This window comes from Lagenorhynchus albirostris, chromosome 9 (genome assembly GCF_949774975.1).
Source record: "Lagenorhynchus albirostris chromosome 9, mLagAlb1.1, whole genome shotgun sequence".
NCBI lineage: Eukaryota > Metazoa > Chordata > Mammalia > Artiodactyla > Delphinidae > Lagenorhynchus > Lagenorhynchus albirostris.
The window spans coordinates 45,909,094-45,926,757 of NC_083103.1; the positions used below are offsets into that span (position 1 = coordinate 45,909,094).

At 38.5% G+C, this 17,664-nt stretch overlaps 1 protein-coding gene and 1 pseudogene across 2 annotated transcripts in view; one reads left to right on the top strand and one right to left on the bottom strand.

Annotated features, from left to right (window-relative positions):
* Positions 1 to 340: 340 nt before the first annotated feature.
* Positions 341 to 2,668, bottom strand: LOC132526487 (large ribosomal subunit protein uL23-like; annotated as a pseudogene).
* A 10,406-nt stretch (positions 2,669 to 13,074) lies between these two features.
* The window catches only part of TMEM41B (transmembrane protein 41B), a 30,803-nt gene continuing 26,213 nt past the window's right edge, over positions 13,075 to 17,664 (top strand). The window contains exons 1-2 of one of the 2 annotated variants that reach the window (XM_060159701.1): positions 13,075 to 13,153; positions 13,276 to 13,398. In XM_060159701.1, the coding sequence (XP_060015684.1) occupies positions 13,278 to 13,398 (121 nt within the window). In that variant the 5' untranslated portion in view covers positions 13,075 to 13,153; positions 13,276 to 13,277. Of the gene's footprint in view, positions 13,154 to 13,272; positions 13,399 to 17,664 lie in introns of both variants that reach the window. The other variant, XM_060159700.1, reaches the window with a different exon arrangement.

Sequence of the window (17,664 nt, forward strand, 5' to 3'; positions counted from 1 at the left end):
AATTGTATGCATACTAACATTACGAACATTTAAAAAATCTTCTTTGTTTTTATTCCAATCATGAAGGTAACACAAGCCTGTTGCAAAAACTTTAGAAAATACGGTCAAAATAATTTATACTTTAATAAATTATTTTCATTTTTATCTATTCTTGTGCTCATATGTTTATTACTGTTATTGGTTAAATATATTATTCATGCATTTGGGACAAAATTTCAAAAGTAAAATCTCACTGTTTCCCTGCCACCCAGTTCCTCTCCCTGAAGCGAACTGTTTATCACAGTATCCTCTTTTTCTTTAGTGAAAACTTTTATATTTAAAATTACCAACTGGACTCAGTTTAGATAACCCCAGTTTTGTTGGCAACCTCCAAAGCATCGTAATCAGGAGCCAGTTGAACATACGCTTCTTCTCTCCATCAGGCCCTATCAGGGTGCTCACCTTGGCCACGTCAATGTCATAGAGCTTCTTCACAGCCTGTCTGATCTGGTGCTTGTTGGCCTTGATATCCACAATGAACACCAGTATGTTGTTGTCTTCTGTTTTCTTCATGGCTGACTTGGTGGTGAGGGGGAACTTGGTGATGCCATAGTGGTCAAGTTTGTTTCTCCTAGGGGCACTCTTCTAAGGACATTTGGGCTGCCTTCTGAGCCACAGTGTTTTGGGCAGTTGGAAGGTGAGTGATGTCCGTATCTTTTTTCGTGGCTGTGGATGCCTTTCAGCACTGTGTTCTTGGCCTTCAAAGCCTTTGCTTTGGCTCAGCTTTGGGAGGGGCAGGGGCTTCCTTCTTCGCTTTCAGCACCGTCTTTGTGAAAAGTCACAGTATTCTCTTATAATCCTTTTCATTTCTGTAAAATCTGTAGAAATGTCCTACTTCAATAAACCTTTCTCTGCTTCAAACTCTGATGTTTCAGTTTATTTGGCCTCACTGTGCATCGGGCACATGAACTTTGGTAACAATTTCTTTTCTGATTTTAATACTTTAATTTTTCTTGCTTTGTATCTTAGTCAATCTAGCTAAATATTTGTCAATTTTTTTTTAAGAAAAAGCTCTTGGTTTTATTGATTTTCTCTATTGTTTTTCCATTCTATATTGTATCTGTCTCCATTCCGTTCTTTATTACTCCCTTCCTACTGCTAGCTATTGTTTTAGTTTGCTCCTTTTTCAAGCTCCTTAAGGTGTAAAGTTACTTTATTGATTTACTTTGCCACTCTCTCTATTATGTCAATGAAAAATCAAATAACAATCAAGCTAAGAAGAAAGAAAAGAGAATATTATTCAAGACAAACTGAGGATTATAACCCGGGAAACAGATTCTCAGAAACTCTGAGAACTGCTCCATTGATCAGGAGTTAGAGATACAGTTTTATACATTTTTGAGATAAAGAATTAATGTACCATATTGAAAGGTTAGCATTGTGCACACAGTTCATCAGTTTTTTTGTTTTTTGTTTTTAGTCAGTTATGCACGTACAGAACAAGCCCTTGGTCAATGTGACCCTTTGTATGAGATGAAAAAGAAATATTAATCATAGAATTACAATGCTGGCATCTGAAGAAAGGGACCAGCTTTTTCTCAAAGTTTGATTTCATCCTCCTGCTTTGAGAAGGTCTGGGTAATGTATAATGTAGATGCACAGTGCACATTGGGAAAGGCCTACCATAAAGGGGTCATGTCATTTTTTTTTTTCCTTTCTGTCTTAGTTTGATTGTCCAGCCATAGAAAATTTAAGATTTTTCCTCACCAACTATATATGTAGATATTATTATTTACTATTTTATTTAAAAATTATTGTACACTAACACAACGTTGTAAAGCAACTATATTCCAATAAAAATTAATTAAAAAATAAAAATTATTATACAGTATAACTGATTCTTTACAGTATTGTTCTATGAATATTAGCAAATATACAGATGTGCATAACCAATATCACAATCAGAATACAGAACAACTACTTGTTCTGTTAATTACTAAGAGATAAGTGGTAAAATCTCCGACTATAACTGTGACTTGTGTATTTATTTCTTTCAGAATTGTTGCCAGTAGTACAAAGAATTTTTTTCTTGAATCATTTGAGTGGGATATAAAGTTACTCTTTTTCATTTTGTAATTAATCAATATTTTATGATAGATATTTCAAAACTATGTAAATATTCTATTTTCATCAAACTAAATTTATTCATTGATTTTTTTATTAACATAAATTCATGATTTCATATTTTATCCAATGAGTTATAGTCTGTTAATATCATTATTTATTTTGGGACCGCCCTGGTGGCACAGTGGTTAAGACTCCACGCTCCCAATGCAAGGGGCCCGGGTTCCATCCCTGATCAGGGAAATAGATCCCACATGCATACCACAACTAAGAGTTCGCATGCCACACTAAAGAGCCTGAGTGCCGCAACTAAGGAGACCACCTGCTACAACTAAGACCCAGAGCAACCAAAATAAATAAATGAATAAATATTTTAAAAAATATATCATTATTTATTTTGCAACTCAAGCTATACTCAATTTGGCCACTGGAGCCTCTTCAAGCTGGCTCTTGTCCTTTTGATATGTCCCTGTCATTCTTTGAGCACTTCCTTGTTTCTTGTACAAGATGCTCCAGACTCATCTTGTATTTTTCCTTGCCTGTAACTAACCCTGTAATTAGCCATTTCTCCAACAACTGAAAAATATTACTTAGAACCAAGATCTTAACACTAAGTATATTCATTGTCCTTGAGGTGTCACTGCTCCAGGCCCATTTGGTAGACACACTCAATTACATTTATATTCATTCTTACTTCCATCTATCTATTGAAAACCATGAGTTCAGACTGATACCTCCAATTTCAATATCCCCAACATCACAAGTTTCAGTCTACTTTTCTCCCTTCACATGTTTTTAACTCTAATGATGGTAAGAAAATCCAGGCCACTATTATCGTAATATTGTTACTTATTTTTTATCAATGTACCAGTTTGTAACCAATCTCTTATTGCTGCACCCTTCTCTCTCCTGTGTAGATGCCCACCTTATCCCATTTGACTCCAACACCTTGAACCAGGTTGCCCTAGATGGATGCATTTTTCACCCAGTTTTGACTCTGTCTCCCAGTACCAGGCTAGTACCATCACAGCCCCCTGCATGGACACTCTCCTCAACATTCTTTGGCTTTGAAAACCTGCTTTGAGCTGCCCCTCCTCAAGGATACCCTTGTCACCTGATGTGCAGAAGAGTTAATATAGAAGGCCTGAGACTGCTACTGCTAGAAGGGATTGTGTACAAGTTTGGTCCTTGGCTGGCACCTGGTACCTTGGATTTCAAGAGGGTTCCCACCTTCCCCATACTGATAAGAATGGTTCACTGTGCCCAAACTTTTTGTATAAATAATGTGGTTTATCCTGAACAACTTGCTTTCCTTGTGGGAATCTGTAATTTTTGTACATACAGGCATGGAGTACCTTTGTGACCAACTTTTGATAAAAACCTTGGGTTCTGAATCTTATGAGCTTCCTGATAGATAACATTTCACACATGTTGTCACTGTTTGTTGCTGGAGGAACTAAGCATGTTCCCTGTGATTCCACTGAGAGAGAACTCTTAGAAGTTTGTGCCTGGTTTCCTTTGAACTTTGCCCCATATGCCTTTCTCTTTGCTGATTTTGGTTTGCATCATTTTGCTGTAATAAATCATAGCCATGAGTATGACTGTGTGCTAAGTCCTGCTAGTTAATCATTGAACTTGGGGGTGGTCTTGGGACCTCTGACACACCTGGCTTGGGCTCTGAAACTCCACACTGGGCTGCTTCTCTATAAGGACACCCTCCCCACTCTGCTTGGGTTTTAAACCCCTATGCTGACCGAGTCTCCTCGTTCTGTCCAGGCTCTGACACCCTACACTAGCCCACCCCATTTCAGGGACAATGTCCTCACACTACCTGTTTCCAGTTTTTAGCTATCGTGACTAAAACTGCTGTGAATATTTGTGTATAAGTCTTTTTCTGGACATGGACATGCATTTTAAACTATACTTAAGAGTGACACTGCTGGGTCATAAAATAGGTGTTTGTTTAGCTTTATAAGAAACTGCCAAAACTTTTCCCAAAGTGGTTGTACAATTTAATACTCCCACCAGTGATATATGATTACCAATTATTCTGTAAAAACTATATAATGAAGAAAAAAGTCTTTTATAGTTACCCATCTATTTTTGGCACTCTTCATTCCTCTGTAGGTCTGCATTTCCTTCTGCCATAATTTTCCTTCAACATTTCTTGTATTTTAAGTCTGCTGATGACAAATTTCTCAGTTTTTGTTTAACTGAAATATCCTTCTTTCACCTTTGTATTTGAAGCTATTTCTGCTGGATTTAAAATTCTCAGTCCACAGTTTTGATTTTATTTTCTTTAAGCACTTTAAGGAAGTTGTTCCATTTTCTTCTTATTTGCATTATTTTTCTATAAGAAGTTTGCATTCATTCTTTTTCTGTTCCCCTGAACGAAATGTGTTTTTTCTCCAAAACCCCTCTGGCTGTTCCAAAGATTTTCTGTTCATCTCTGGCTGTCAGTATCATCATGACAGGTCTAAGTGTGTTTTTCTTTATATTTATCCTGCTTGGGGTTCAATTAACTTTTTGATCTTCGGGCTTATTGTTTTCAACAAATCTGTAAAAAAAAATTGACCATTATTTTAAAAAGTACTTCAAATATCCTAATTTTTCTCTTCTTTCTTTCTGAAGTTCTAATTAGACATATAATATGCTGGACTCTGCCTTTTTCTCTCTGTGCTACAATTTGGAAGATTTATTTTGCCCTGTCTTTAAGTTCACTGGCCTTTTTTTTGTAGTGTCTAACTTGATGTTAAACCCATCTAGTTAATTTTTCACTTCAGGTATCGTATGTTTTAGTTCCAGAATTTCTGTTTTGTTCTGCTTTACAGGTTACATTTCTTTAGTGGTATTTCTTGTTTGTCCCCTTATTACGTTCATGGTTTCCTTTAAATCCTTAAACATATTCATAATAGCTTTAAAAAAAAAGTCATTTCTGGGTCTCTATTGACTGATTTTTCTTCTGATTATAGGTCACCTTTTCCTGAATCTTTGAGTGCCTAGTAATTTTAGATTGCATGCTGAACACTGTGGATCCCATGCTATAAAACTTCTTGATTTTATTTTCTTTTTAAAAAAAATTAAGCTGCGGCACAGCAAAGGAAATCATCAACAGAATGAAAATGCAACCTACTGAATGGGAGAAGATATTTGCAAATCATGTATCTGATACGGAGTTAATATCCTAAATATATAAAGAACTCACACAACTCAACAACAACAAAAACAAACAATTCAATTGAAAAATGTGCAGAAGATCTGAATAGACATTTTTCCAAAGAAGACATACAGATGGCCAACAGGCACATGAAAAGATGCTCAACATCACTAATTATCAGAGAAATGCAAATCAAAACCACAAAGAGAATGACTATTATCAGAGAATGACTACTATCAAAAAGACAGGAGGGCTTCCCTAGTGGCGCAGTGGTTGAGAGTCCGCCTGCTGATGCACGGGACGCGGGTTCATGCCTCAGTCCGGGAAGATCACACATGCCGCACGGCGGCTGGGCCTGTAAGCCATGGCCACTAAGCCTGCGCGTCCGGAGCCTGTGTTCCGCAATGGGAGAGGCCACAACAGTGAGAGGCCCGTGTACCGCAAAAAAAAAAAAAGACAATAAATAATAAGTATCAGAGAGGATGTGGAGAAAAGGGAGCCCTGTTGGTGGGGATGTAAATTGGTGCAGCTGCTATGGAAAACAGTATGGAAGTTCCTCAAAAAATTAAAAAGAGAACTGACATGAGATTCAACTATTCCACTTCTGGGTGTTTATCTAAAGAATACAAAAACACTAATTTAAAAAGATAAATACACCCCTGTGTTCATTGTGGCATTATTTACAATAGCCAAGATATGTAAACAACCTAAGTGTCTATGATTGGATGAATGGTTAAAGATATACAGATTACAGTGCAATACTATACAGCCATAAAAAGAATGAAATCTTGCCACTTGCGACAACATGGATGGACCTTAAGGGTACTATGCTGAGTGAAATAACTCAGGGGGAGAAAGACAGATACCATATGATTTTACTTATGTGCGGAATCTAAAAAACAAATGAACAAACAAAACAAAAACAAACTCATAGATACAGAGAAAATATTGGTGGTTACCAGAGAGGAAGGGAAGTGTGGAGAGGATGAGATGGGTGAAGGGGATCAACTGTGTGGTAATGGATGGTAACTAGATGGTAACTAGTGGTGATCACTTTGCAGTGTATACAAATATCAATTTATAATGTTGTACACCTAAAATTTATATAATGTTATATATCAATTTTACCTCAGTGAAAATAATTGAATTTTGTTCTGTAGACGGTTAATTTACTTGTGCATCAAATCAATCCTTTGAATCTTGTTTTTAATCTGTATTAGTGTATGTCTAAAGCAGCCTTTTCTCTAGGGTTAGATTAGCCCTAATACTAAGGCTTTGCCTTTCTGGTGTCTTTTCTGAATGCCAAACTTGGTCACGAGCTTTTTTCACTCTGGTTTAGTGGAACTTTAATGTCTTCCAGTCCCATGTAAGCTCTGGAATCTCCACACAGCTCACAGCTTTCCAGTATCCATTATTTCGCGAGCATTTTTCTTTGCTCCACCTCATGTGGTCTTACGCTGGCTTGTGCAGGTTTTCAACCAAAAACCCAAGGAGATTCCTATGCAGCTATCTGGAGCTTCTTCTTTGTTCCTCTCTGGTGTCCTGCCCTGCAAATTCCAGCCTTAATGGTAGCCTTGAACTCCCATCCTGTTCTCTTTGGCCTAGTAATACCACTGTGCCCTCTTTGGGCTACCCCTTCTTGTGCTGTGGTTCAGAAAGTGCCTCTAGGCAGAAGACCATGTAATCATGAGACTCATTTGTTTCTCTTCTCTCAAGGATCATAGTCCTTGACTGACTATTGTTCAGCATCTAAAAACAGTTGTTTCAGATATTTTGCCTAGTTTTCTAGTTCTTTGCAGTGGGAAGGCTGGTCTGGTACCAATTACTTTGTCATGGCTAGATAGGGAAATCTCAAATTGGCTTTAGGTTTTGCATTATATTTTAAGAGGCTTTTCCAGTGGTTTCTCTTGGGGAGGGTGAATAGTGACTTGGAAGGAAGTATTGGGTATTCTGGGTGTTGGTACTGTTCTGTCTCTTGACTTGGAGATGCCCCTCTTGAGTCTGTGAATATTCAGCAAGCTGCAAACTTAAATTATGTCCATATTTCTTTATGTAAAATATATTTTAATGTCTTCCTTATTCCAATATTAATTTTAGATCCTTAAAAAAGCTTTTCAACTTTTATTAGATAAATATTTGCTATGCTTGCACAAAGGCTAGACCTCCAGGGCCATCAAGTCAAGACTGAAAGCAGAAAAGCACTGTGTTTGCTCTAGAGATTAGGAGGGGGGAGAAAAAGTGAGGTGCTGACAATAAGAGGGAAGAACAAAAATGTCTAGAAGAATTTATTAACTGTCTCTCTGTTTCTCTTCAAACAATTCAATAATCTCTACATTATTCGTTATTGTTTTGTGGAGTAGATTTTCCTTTGGGTGTGTGATGGGTGCTAAATTCTGTTTTAAATTTGCACAGGGATAAAATCAGAGGCTTTCTTATAGGTTATACTAAGAAAGGTCTTTCTGCTCAAGATAATAAAAATGTTTTTTCTATTTTATCTTTCTATACTTTCATAGTTCTTATTATTAAATTTAAAGCTTTAATATCATCTGATAATTAATTTTGTATATAGTATATGATAGATATCTGATTTTAAAAATTGGTTAGACAATTATCCTAGTACCATTTATTAAATAATCTATCCTTTTTTCTTCTGGTTTAAAATGCCTCCTTTGAGTCATGTGGGACCCACCAGCATGCACTCAATTGATCTGGTTGTGCCTTACACACACACACACACACACACACACACACACACACACACACACAGGCATAATGATTGATTTTTTAGAATGAGTTCCTCTAGGATAGCCCTTTTTTTCTCTAAATTAGTTTTTTCTTTAAATTTAACCTTCAGTTTTGAGTCACTTAGTTGCCTGTTGCATCAAATGATTCTTTGGTTTTACAGGTTGTCTCCCAGTGATGCCAGATGGGATCAGCACAGCCCCAGGTGCTAGTTGCTAATGCCTATAAAATAACCCCCCCACACACACAAAGGAGAATCATTTAAGAGTTCTTTGGACTTCATCTTCAAAAGTAGCCAAAGAATTCAAGTGACAGGTTATCCCAGAAAATTTTTTGCAGTTAGTGAAATTAGGCTATAACTAAGAACATTCAGAATATCACACACACAGTTTAGGTATTCTTGGTATAGTGGTGGGACAGCAGTGATTATAAAATGAAAGTAATTAACATGTATATGCTCTGTTGGGGGAGACTAAAGGGAAACAGGTGTTCAGCCTAGAAAAACATTTCTCAGTGGATTTCCTATGAAGTCAATGTGTCTTGGGTTTAACTTTGAAACAAATTAAAAATTTTTTAAATTGAAAAAAAATGCCTCCTTTATCATATACTAATCCCTATGATTATGTGGGTCTACTTGATCTCATTTGTTTACCTACATTTTTCCTGACCCAGTACATCCCTGTTTTAATTACTTTATATTTTTATATCTCCTGATACAGGTCTACCACTCTCAGCCTTCTTTTTTCATTTGTGCATTTAACTGTCTAGTGATCATATGCATTTGGAGAGCTTTCATGTATCTCAAAGGCATTCACTGTACAAAAACATATTGAGAAAGGCACAATGCTGAATCACCAAAGGGGCTTAGAGTCTGGTTGCAGATAATAAGTAGATAATTAGGGGACTTCCCTGGCGGTCCAGTGGTTAAGACTCCACGCTTCCAATGCAGGGGGCATAGGTACAATCCTTAGTCAGGGAACTAAGATCCCACACGCCGTGTGGTGTGCCCCTCCCCCCCAACAAAGTAAACAATTAAATATAATTAGATAATTACTAAAATAGAGTCAATCCAGGGGAGGAAGTGCCTGTCATGATTGGTAGGTACCTTTAGGACAACTCTTCTAAGATAAGCAGTAATTGATCATAGAGAAACACTGCGGGGAAGACATTTAAGGCAGAGGGACAACTATTGCAAAGGCACAGTAGCACAAATGAGTATGGTGTGTTCAGGGTACTATATGTGGTCCGGAATGGTTTCTTTTATTCATTTATTTGTTTATTCGTGTTAGATTCAGAGTCAGCTAGACCATTTGAGCTTGTGTCAGACCATGAAGGGCTTCAAGATTGTCTCTCAGAGACCACTCTAGTGGTAATATGGAAAATTGCTTAGAGGTGAGTGAGAAGAGAGGTCATGAGAGCTGAATGAGGAAGGTAAGGAAGAGGAGATGGAGATCTGACTAGACCCAGTGTTTGGATGTGGTGTGAAAGACAAGAGGAATTCATTCATTCATCATTCATTCAACAAGTTGAATTTAATGAATGTTAAATGAGAGTTCTTAGGTTTCTGGCTCAAGCATAAGGGGAACTGATGGTGCCATCTCCCAAGACTGTGAATACAGGAAGTGTTTAAAGTTTGGAAGGATAAAGTTGATTTCAGATTTGGATATTCTGAGTTTGAGGTGCTTGTGGTACACCCTGGTATAAATGTCTAATAAGTGTTATGTGTATAGTTCTGGTGTTTGAAATAAAAATTTGTTATCTATGTATGTATAAGTGGTTATTGAAGTCATGGCCAAGATTGCCTAGAAAAAGTTTGTAGACTGAGAAGAGAGTGGATATCTAGGGGAGATGCCAGCTTTTAAGGGAAAGGAAAAAAGAAGTTTCCTCCAAAAGAGTTTACTAAGTGGTCAGAGAATTGTCATGGAAACCATGAAGGAGGGAGCAATTAATGTATTAAGCAATGGAGAGAGGTAGCAAATGACTAAAAACTGAATCCAATGAAAAGAAGCTCACTGGTGACTATAAGGAGAGGAGTTTCAGGTGAGAAAAGATGATAGAAGTCAGGAAGCAAGGAAGTATAGATAGACAGTATCCAGAACAAAATTCAGCATCTTTCCCTCCAGTGTGACTCCTCTTCCTGTTATCTTAGGCACAAATATTCCACTCAGCCTCCTAAACCAGAAATTCCTTGAACACCTAATCTCTTCACTCTCATTTAATATCCTTGTCTAATTAGGGCATTACTCCCCTAGATTCAACTTCCTTAGTTAACATTTCTAATATTCCAGAAGGATAAATCCCAAATATCATGATTATCTATGGATGGTGTTATTAGAGATGATTTTTATATTTTTCTGTTTGTTTTTTCAGTTTTTTTTCTGGAATAACTAGTATGTATTTACTCATGTAATTAAATAAAAGTTTTAAAATAATTTTTCTCACATTATCTCATATCTGACATCATCTTTGTTTCCAGTCCACTACCCTGGGTCTAGCTGGGATTATTACAATAACTTCTTAGCTTCTCTTTCTGCTGCTAGTGTGGCACTCCTCTAATTCTGTCACTGGGCAGTAAGGATAAGCTTTGTAAAATACAAATCTTAATACATCTCTCTCCAGTTAAAAAAGTTCTTCAATGGTTTCAGATATCTTTCAGGATTAAGTTCAAACTTCTAGCACTTTGTGATAATGCCCTTGTCTTATCTCACTTTTTTCCATTCTCCTATTCTTTGCTTAAAGCTCCTTTTCAAAGATAAGCAGTGGTTAAGAATCCGCCTGCCAATGCAGGGGACACAGGTTCCATCCCTGGTCTGGGAAGATCCCACATGCCGCAGAGCAACTAAGTCCCTGCACCACAACTACTGAGCCTGCACTCTGGAGCCCACGAGCCACAACTACTGAGCCTGTGTGCCACAACTACTGAAGCCCACACACCTACAGCCCGTGCTCCGCAACAAGAGAAGCCACTGCAATGAGAAGCCCGTGCGTTGCAACAATGAGTAGCATGCAGCAACGAAGACCCCATGCAGCCAAAAATAAATAAATAAATAATAATAATAATAAAAAAGCAAAGCTGTTCACAAAAGCTGTTTTCTCCTCCTTTCCTTTGTTAATTCCCTCTCATCCTTTAAATCTGTTTAATAATCATTCTCCTTAGGAGACCTTCACTGCAGCTCCATTCTAATTTAGACACTCCTCTCTTCTGCTATTGCAATCTATACACCTCTCAGTGTCATCACACTGTATTAATGAACTTGTTCATCTTTTCCTAATTTGTTGGCTATTTAATTTTTCTTCTATGAATTTATTATTCATATCTTGTCCACTTTTCTGTTGAGTTGTGCTTTTCTTATTGATTTGTAGTAATTCTTCTTTACGTGACAAATATTTTTTCTCAGTCTGTTCCTAGAGTTTATTTTTTGGTGCTTAAAAGGTTTTTTTTAGTAAAATATATCAAGGGTTTAAGTTAATAGTTTTGCATCTTGCTCAAGAAGACCTCTATTCCAAAGATATAAATTTACTTGCTTATGTATTCCTTCTAATATTTTTGTTTTGTTTTTTATAGTTATCTCTTGGAATTTGTTTCTGAATAAGCATCATCCACATTATTAGTCTCTGGGTATTTTTTTTTTTTTTTGGCTACATTGGGTCTTCGTTGCTGCATGCGGGCTTTCTCTAGTTGCAGCGAGCGGGGGCTACTCTTCATTGTGGTGCATGGGCTTGTCATTGCAGTGGCTTCTTTTGTTGCGGAGCACAGGCTCTAGGCGTGTGGGCTTTAGTAGTCGTGGCACATGGGCTCAGTAGTTGTGGCTCACAGGCTTAGCTGCTCCGTGGCATGTGGGATCTTCCCAGACCAGGGCTTGGACCCATGTCCCCTGCCTTGGCAGGCAGACTCTTAACCACTGCGCCACCAGGGAAGCCCCTCTTCGTCATTTTTTATGGTTGAAAATCTATTCAACATATTTATTGAATGCCCTCTTAGGTGTTGGCACTGTCATCTCCTGGGGGATACAATGGTGGACAAAAAGACAAGGCCCCTTACCTTAATGGAGCTTACATTCTAGAGGTGGAGGCAGACAATAAACAAGTAAAATAATCCAAATAATTATTGCTTTTAATAACGACCATGAAGGAATTAAATGGGAAGCTACCTCTTAGAGTGGTCACTGAAGGTGTTAATATAAGTAGGCAGAGGATGTGTACATAAAACAGTTCCACTGAATGGTTCTCCCATCATTTACCTAACCATTCTTTGGTGTTGGGTTTTTAGATTGCTTCCCCATTTACTATTATACTAAGAAATAATCCCGTTAGGAATAACTCCCTCTGCATGTTTATTCCCACAGAATAGCTTCTTAGAAATTTAATTACTGGATAGGAACAATCAGTATTTTTATACACATTACCAAGTTACTTAAGAGGGAATTCCAATACATTCACCAGTGAGTAAGCTGAATACCGCTCTGAGAGGTAGGAGTGGAAAAAGTAACCGCCAAAAAAGGTACGTTTGGGATCTGAGAAAGGAAAAGATAAATATGCTGACCTGGATTTACAAATGAGGGGTGGCAGGGCGATGACGTGGGAAAGCATTGGCTTGGGAACAAGAAAACTGGATTCTAAACCGATTTCTGCCACCCTGTGACCTTCACAGATTACGGGCTCCTTGAGCCTTAGTTTCCTGAATCTCGGTGGATTCGGCTCAGGCTTTATGTTTTCCAACATCTTCAGAGCAAGCATTGTCTAGCCCCTCCAGATTCGAGACAGATTCTCGAATTGGTAGAGAAGGGAGTCAGCTGAATCAGCATCCACCACGAAACTCCAACTAACCATTCCCGGGCACTTCCGGTCGCCAGGACAAAGGCATTACAGTCTCTGAGATCGCACTTCCGGATAATTAGAGCTGCGCGTTGGATGCCTGCGTCTCTGAGTCACACCCGCTGACTCCGGTACCGTGACTGCGCATGCTCCGCGCAGTCATGGAGCGGGGCGGGGCAGCAAGTGGGGCGGAAGGGGACCTTGACTAGTCTCGCGGTTACTGGGCGGGCGCGAGCGCGCTATTCTCGGGGGCGGTGCGGGGCGGAGCCTAGTCCGAGTAGGCGCTGCGGGTCCCGGCGTAGTGTTACTGTGCTTGCGGGCCTGAGGTCGTCTCAGGTGAGGTCGTCGTCCCGGAAGTGGCTGTGGCTGTGGCCCCTGGGTGTTGTAAAGAGCCTGCCGCGTAGTTGTTGTTAAGGGGACGCGGCATCACCCCGCTTCCTCCACCTTCCCTGCAGCAGCCATGACGAAAGGCAGAGTTGTCGAAAGGTCGCAGACGGGGTCACTCCATACGACCCCTCCGGGGGACAAGGCAGCGGGGCCGCGAGGTCCCTCGGCGCCAGGCAGCGGAAACCACCTGAAGGGTGAGCTCTTCTGGGAGCCAGAGCTGCGGCTGGCCCAGCGGCGGGAGTGTGCCGGGAGGGGCTTCGGAGGAGAAAGGACCCCAGCGGGTTCAGGGGATTTGCGGGTGGAAAGGGGGCCTGTTGGCATCTAGTGGCGGGAGCAGAGTCGGGGACCTAGGCAACGGCCTACCACAAGGCCGGACACCTAGTGGGTTCGTAAATGCTTTTTCAGTTGAGTTCAATTAGAAGAAGGAATGACACTGGCTGGTTGACGCTCAGGGAGATTGTAAGATTGATAATATTGAAGTTAGGCAGAACTGGAAGGAACATTAGCATTCGTTGATTTATTTTTACAGATGAGAAAACTGAGGTCCAGAGTGGATATATAACTTGCACAAAGTCAGAAAGCCAGATTAGTGAAGTATTGGCTAAAAGCAAGGATTTAACTACATCCAGGTGCCGCTTCGAGGTAGCAAGAACACTTGGGTTTGCGTCCCTGCTCTACCACTTACGACTTTGGACTTGTTACCCTTCAAAAGCTCAGTATCTGAACTGTACAGTGGGGATGGTGATAATATTAATAATAGTAATATCTATTTAAGATTGATGCGTGGATTAAACAAAATAATTCACATAAAGGATTTAGTGTAATGTTTGGCTTATGTGAAGTGAAGGCTGAATAAATGTTAGCAATTACTATTATAGCTAAGATCTCTTATTCTCAAGCTTTTTTTCCACTACGCCATCCTGGCATTTCTCAAGGCCTCAAATATTATTTTAAGAAAAAAGTGTACCCAGAAACTAAATACTTTGATTGCATCTGGGCGTAGAGTTTTCATTGCTTTTCAGCAGTTGAAGTGATTTAAGCTCCTAAATGCTTTCAAAGCCCATAAACTTGGAGAAATCCTAACAAATGCCCATTAAGTTGTCTGCATCTTACTCACACTGATGTGTTCCACCACCAGTGATGGGTAAAGAGAGGGTCTTTTAAGAGTGTCTAGCGACATTGTAACTATAGTCATCAGTAAAGTATTATACACTTTAAAAATATATTTATATATGGATATAATATGTTTAACATTCAGCTGAAATTTTTTTTTTTTTTTTTTTGGCCATGCAGTGTGGCTGTTAGTTCCCTGACCAGGGATCGAACCCGGGTCCTGGTAGTGAAAGTGCCGAGTCCTTAACCACCGTACCGCCAGGGAATTCCCATCAGCTGAAATTTTTTGAATCAAATTTAAAACATGAAAAATTTAGAAAACGTCTTGCAGAAAATGGTATTTTATTTTCAAATAATTTAAAATGTCTCCAGTCTAATTTGGGTCTTTCAGCTTTATATATTTGGATATTTTTACACCTTATAGACAATAGAGCCAAATAACTTCAAAAACCAGAAATGAAGTGTTGTCAAAGTATAAATCCACTCTAAATGATAGTAACCTTGTTTTGATGATGCTGCAACTGAAAATGACAGTAATCTAAGGGCTTCCTGAAAAAGTATTTTCCAGATAGGAAAATACTTAGGAAGTATTTTCCATGGTGTCCAGATAGGACATCCCTAAAGATTGTCATTCGGTTTGGGATAGCAGTCAGTTATTTTATTATTATTATTATTTTTTTTTAACCTTAAGCTGTTCAGAAAATAAGACCTTGAAACTGCCAAAGTGCTTTTACAATTGTTTCTTGTATTTTAACATTTGAACAACACATTCAACAAAGTTATTTTTGTGATGCTGTCAAATGACTTCTGTGGACTACAGATCTATAGGAAGACAGAGGGAAGAGATGTGAAGGCACGCCTTCATAGAGAGGTAGGGTTTGGGTTAGTAGAGAGAACAGAGAAGGATTCTGGGTGGGGGAAACATTAGGCTTGAAGGTTAGTTAGTGTGAACCTTTTGTGTGTGTCTATAAAGAGATAAACTTGTCAGTAGTAGAGGATTTCTTTTTTTTTTAATTTTTATTTATTCAGAAAAGGAAAGGTTTTAGAGAAAAAAATTTTTATTAACTCTTGAGAAATACATGGTAATAGAGTGTTTCTATAAATTCCATGTATTTGTATTTTTAAATAAATTTGTATTTTTATTAACTGATACATCTACATAATTTTGACAAATAGTTGTCATTGTGTGTATGCTTGAAATATTTTACACCTCACATTGCAGCGTTTGGTACATTTAGTGGATTCCTTGCCTTGACTCTAGTCCGACGTCTGAGTCTTACTGAGGACCGCTGTGACGATTTGAGCAAGGCAATAACACTGAAAGTCTAATTCTTGCATGATTAGAAAGGGTGAGAGACAAGAGGTATTACTACTTGAGAGGCTCTTGACCTACTCTGTGTGCAAGGGTACCTGGACCAGGTGTTTTATTTTCTTTTGTTGTTTGCCCTGGCTGATCTTTTTACTCGCAAATCATAGAAGTTCCCCATTTTGATTTAAGAGAACTCCTAGGACCACGTTTTCCAATATATAGGTCATACCTTTGTGAGCGGTGTGAAATGAATTTGATGGGTAATCATGAGCCATTTAAAAAAATGGAAGAGAAAATAGCAGAGTTCTTTGCATGTAGTAGGGGGTAAGTATTCTTTGAATTTTATTTTTCAATTATATAGATTTTGTGTGTATCAGATCATGATATAAAATACACTGCTTATTGTGGAAAGCAGCCAAAAATGTTTGGGAAACACTGTCTTGAAGTTGGTTTTACAGCTCTTAGGAGGCAGTATTGTTCAAAATTGGATAATAAATCCCTCTCAGATGCCTGTTCTAGGTTCTGCCTTGCTAATGTGGTTCAACAAATATCCTTTGAGCATCTGCTATGAGCTAGGTACTGGCTTAGAGGAAGAAGAATAAAGCTCTGATTACTGATAACTGGGAACTAAGACTAAAATTGGCATTTGGACATCAACCAAGGTATTAGTATGATGTGTTGATGTCAGTCTCAACCCAGATATTACATATCAGGATTCTTTTGCTTGTAATCAGTAGAAAACACAATCGAAAGCTTTGCTAAAAGGAGGTTTATTGGTTCATATAACCAGAAAGTTGAGAGATTAAGTGGGATTCACTAGCTTCAGTCTGGGACCAGTGGCTCAGTGATATCATCAGGATCAGATTTCTTTCATATCTTGTTTTGCTTACCTGATATTAGCTTTACCTTAAAGTTGATTCCTCTTGAAGGTCCAGGTAAGCTAAATGCTTCCTTGATAATTTTGAGAATCTTTTTCTAAGTATTAGCAATACAAATCTAGATATTAACTCTGATTAGATTGCCTCAGATCAAAAGCTTATCCCTGAACCAATCACTGTTGTCAGAGGGTAAGAATAACCTAATTGGCTCAGACTGATTCATGTTCAACACCTAAAAAAAGGGAGTAGAAATGAGGCTAAGTCAGTTTTCCCATAGACGTGGATTTCTGTGATGGGTCACTCATGATTTTTCTCTACTTGTGCTCAACCATCTTGGTATAGGAATGAAGAAAATGAGCTTGAAACACTGATTTTGGGTTAGATTAGCTATAAGGAAAGAGTGAGGATTCTAATCAGAGGTGCTGCTGCATACACCATGGAGTCCAGGCTGGGCATAGAAGGAAGAGAAGTGAGGAGCCCAACAGAGGGAGAAAATGGAGGTGTTAAGCTCATGAAAGAATAAAGATGATCAAGGAATGGCAAGTTGGAATTTAAAATATCCAAGATAGAGCAGTCTCAGGTGGTGTAAGAACTTAGTGTACCACTGGAAGTGGGTGGCTAAAGTTGAATAGAAATGAAAGTATAAGAACTTTGAGGCTGGGTGAATCATCTAAATAGATGTATCTTTTAGGATTATGAAAAGTTTGCTTGAAGCTTGGCTTAGTCTTCGCTGAATAGGGGAAGTGCCTGAAAGTGGTTGATGATAGTGAGGCTGTGTGGGTTGAATGGTAGCAGAGATGCAGGGCATAAATATCAGAGAATGAGCTTTTATACAAGATAGGTAGTGCTCTTTCTTCTGCTGCCTGCAAACATGCTTTCTCTCTGTGTGTTTTTTTAATGGTTAATTCTTTATATTTTATAAAAAAGTTATTTTAACTGTTTAAATTTATACTTGATGATACTACCATTTTTGATTATTAATACATAATTAAAAAAATTTTAAGCTCTTGAAATAAAATTTACTTCCAAAAATGTTACAATAGATTCTTGTAACCATAAAAAACTTGTTAGAGGGAATTCCCTGGTGGTCCAGTGGTTAAAAATCTGCCTTCCAGTGCAAGGGACGTGGGTTCAATCCCTGGTCAGGGAACTAAGATCCC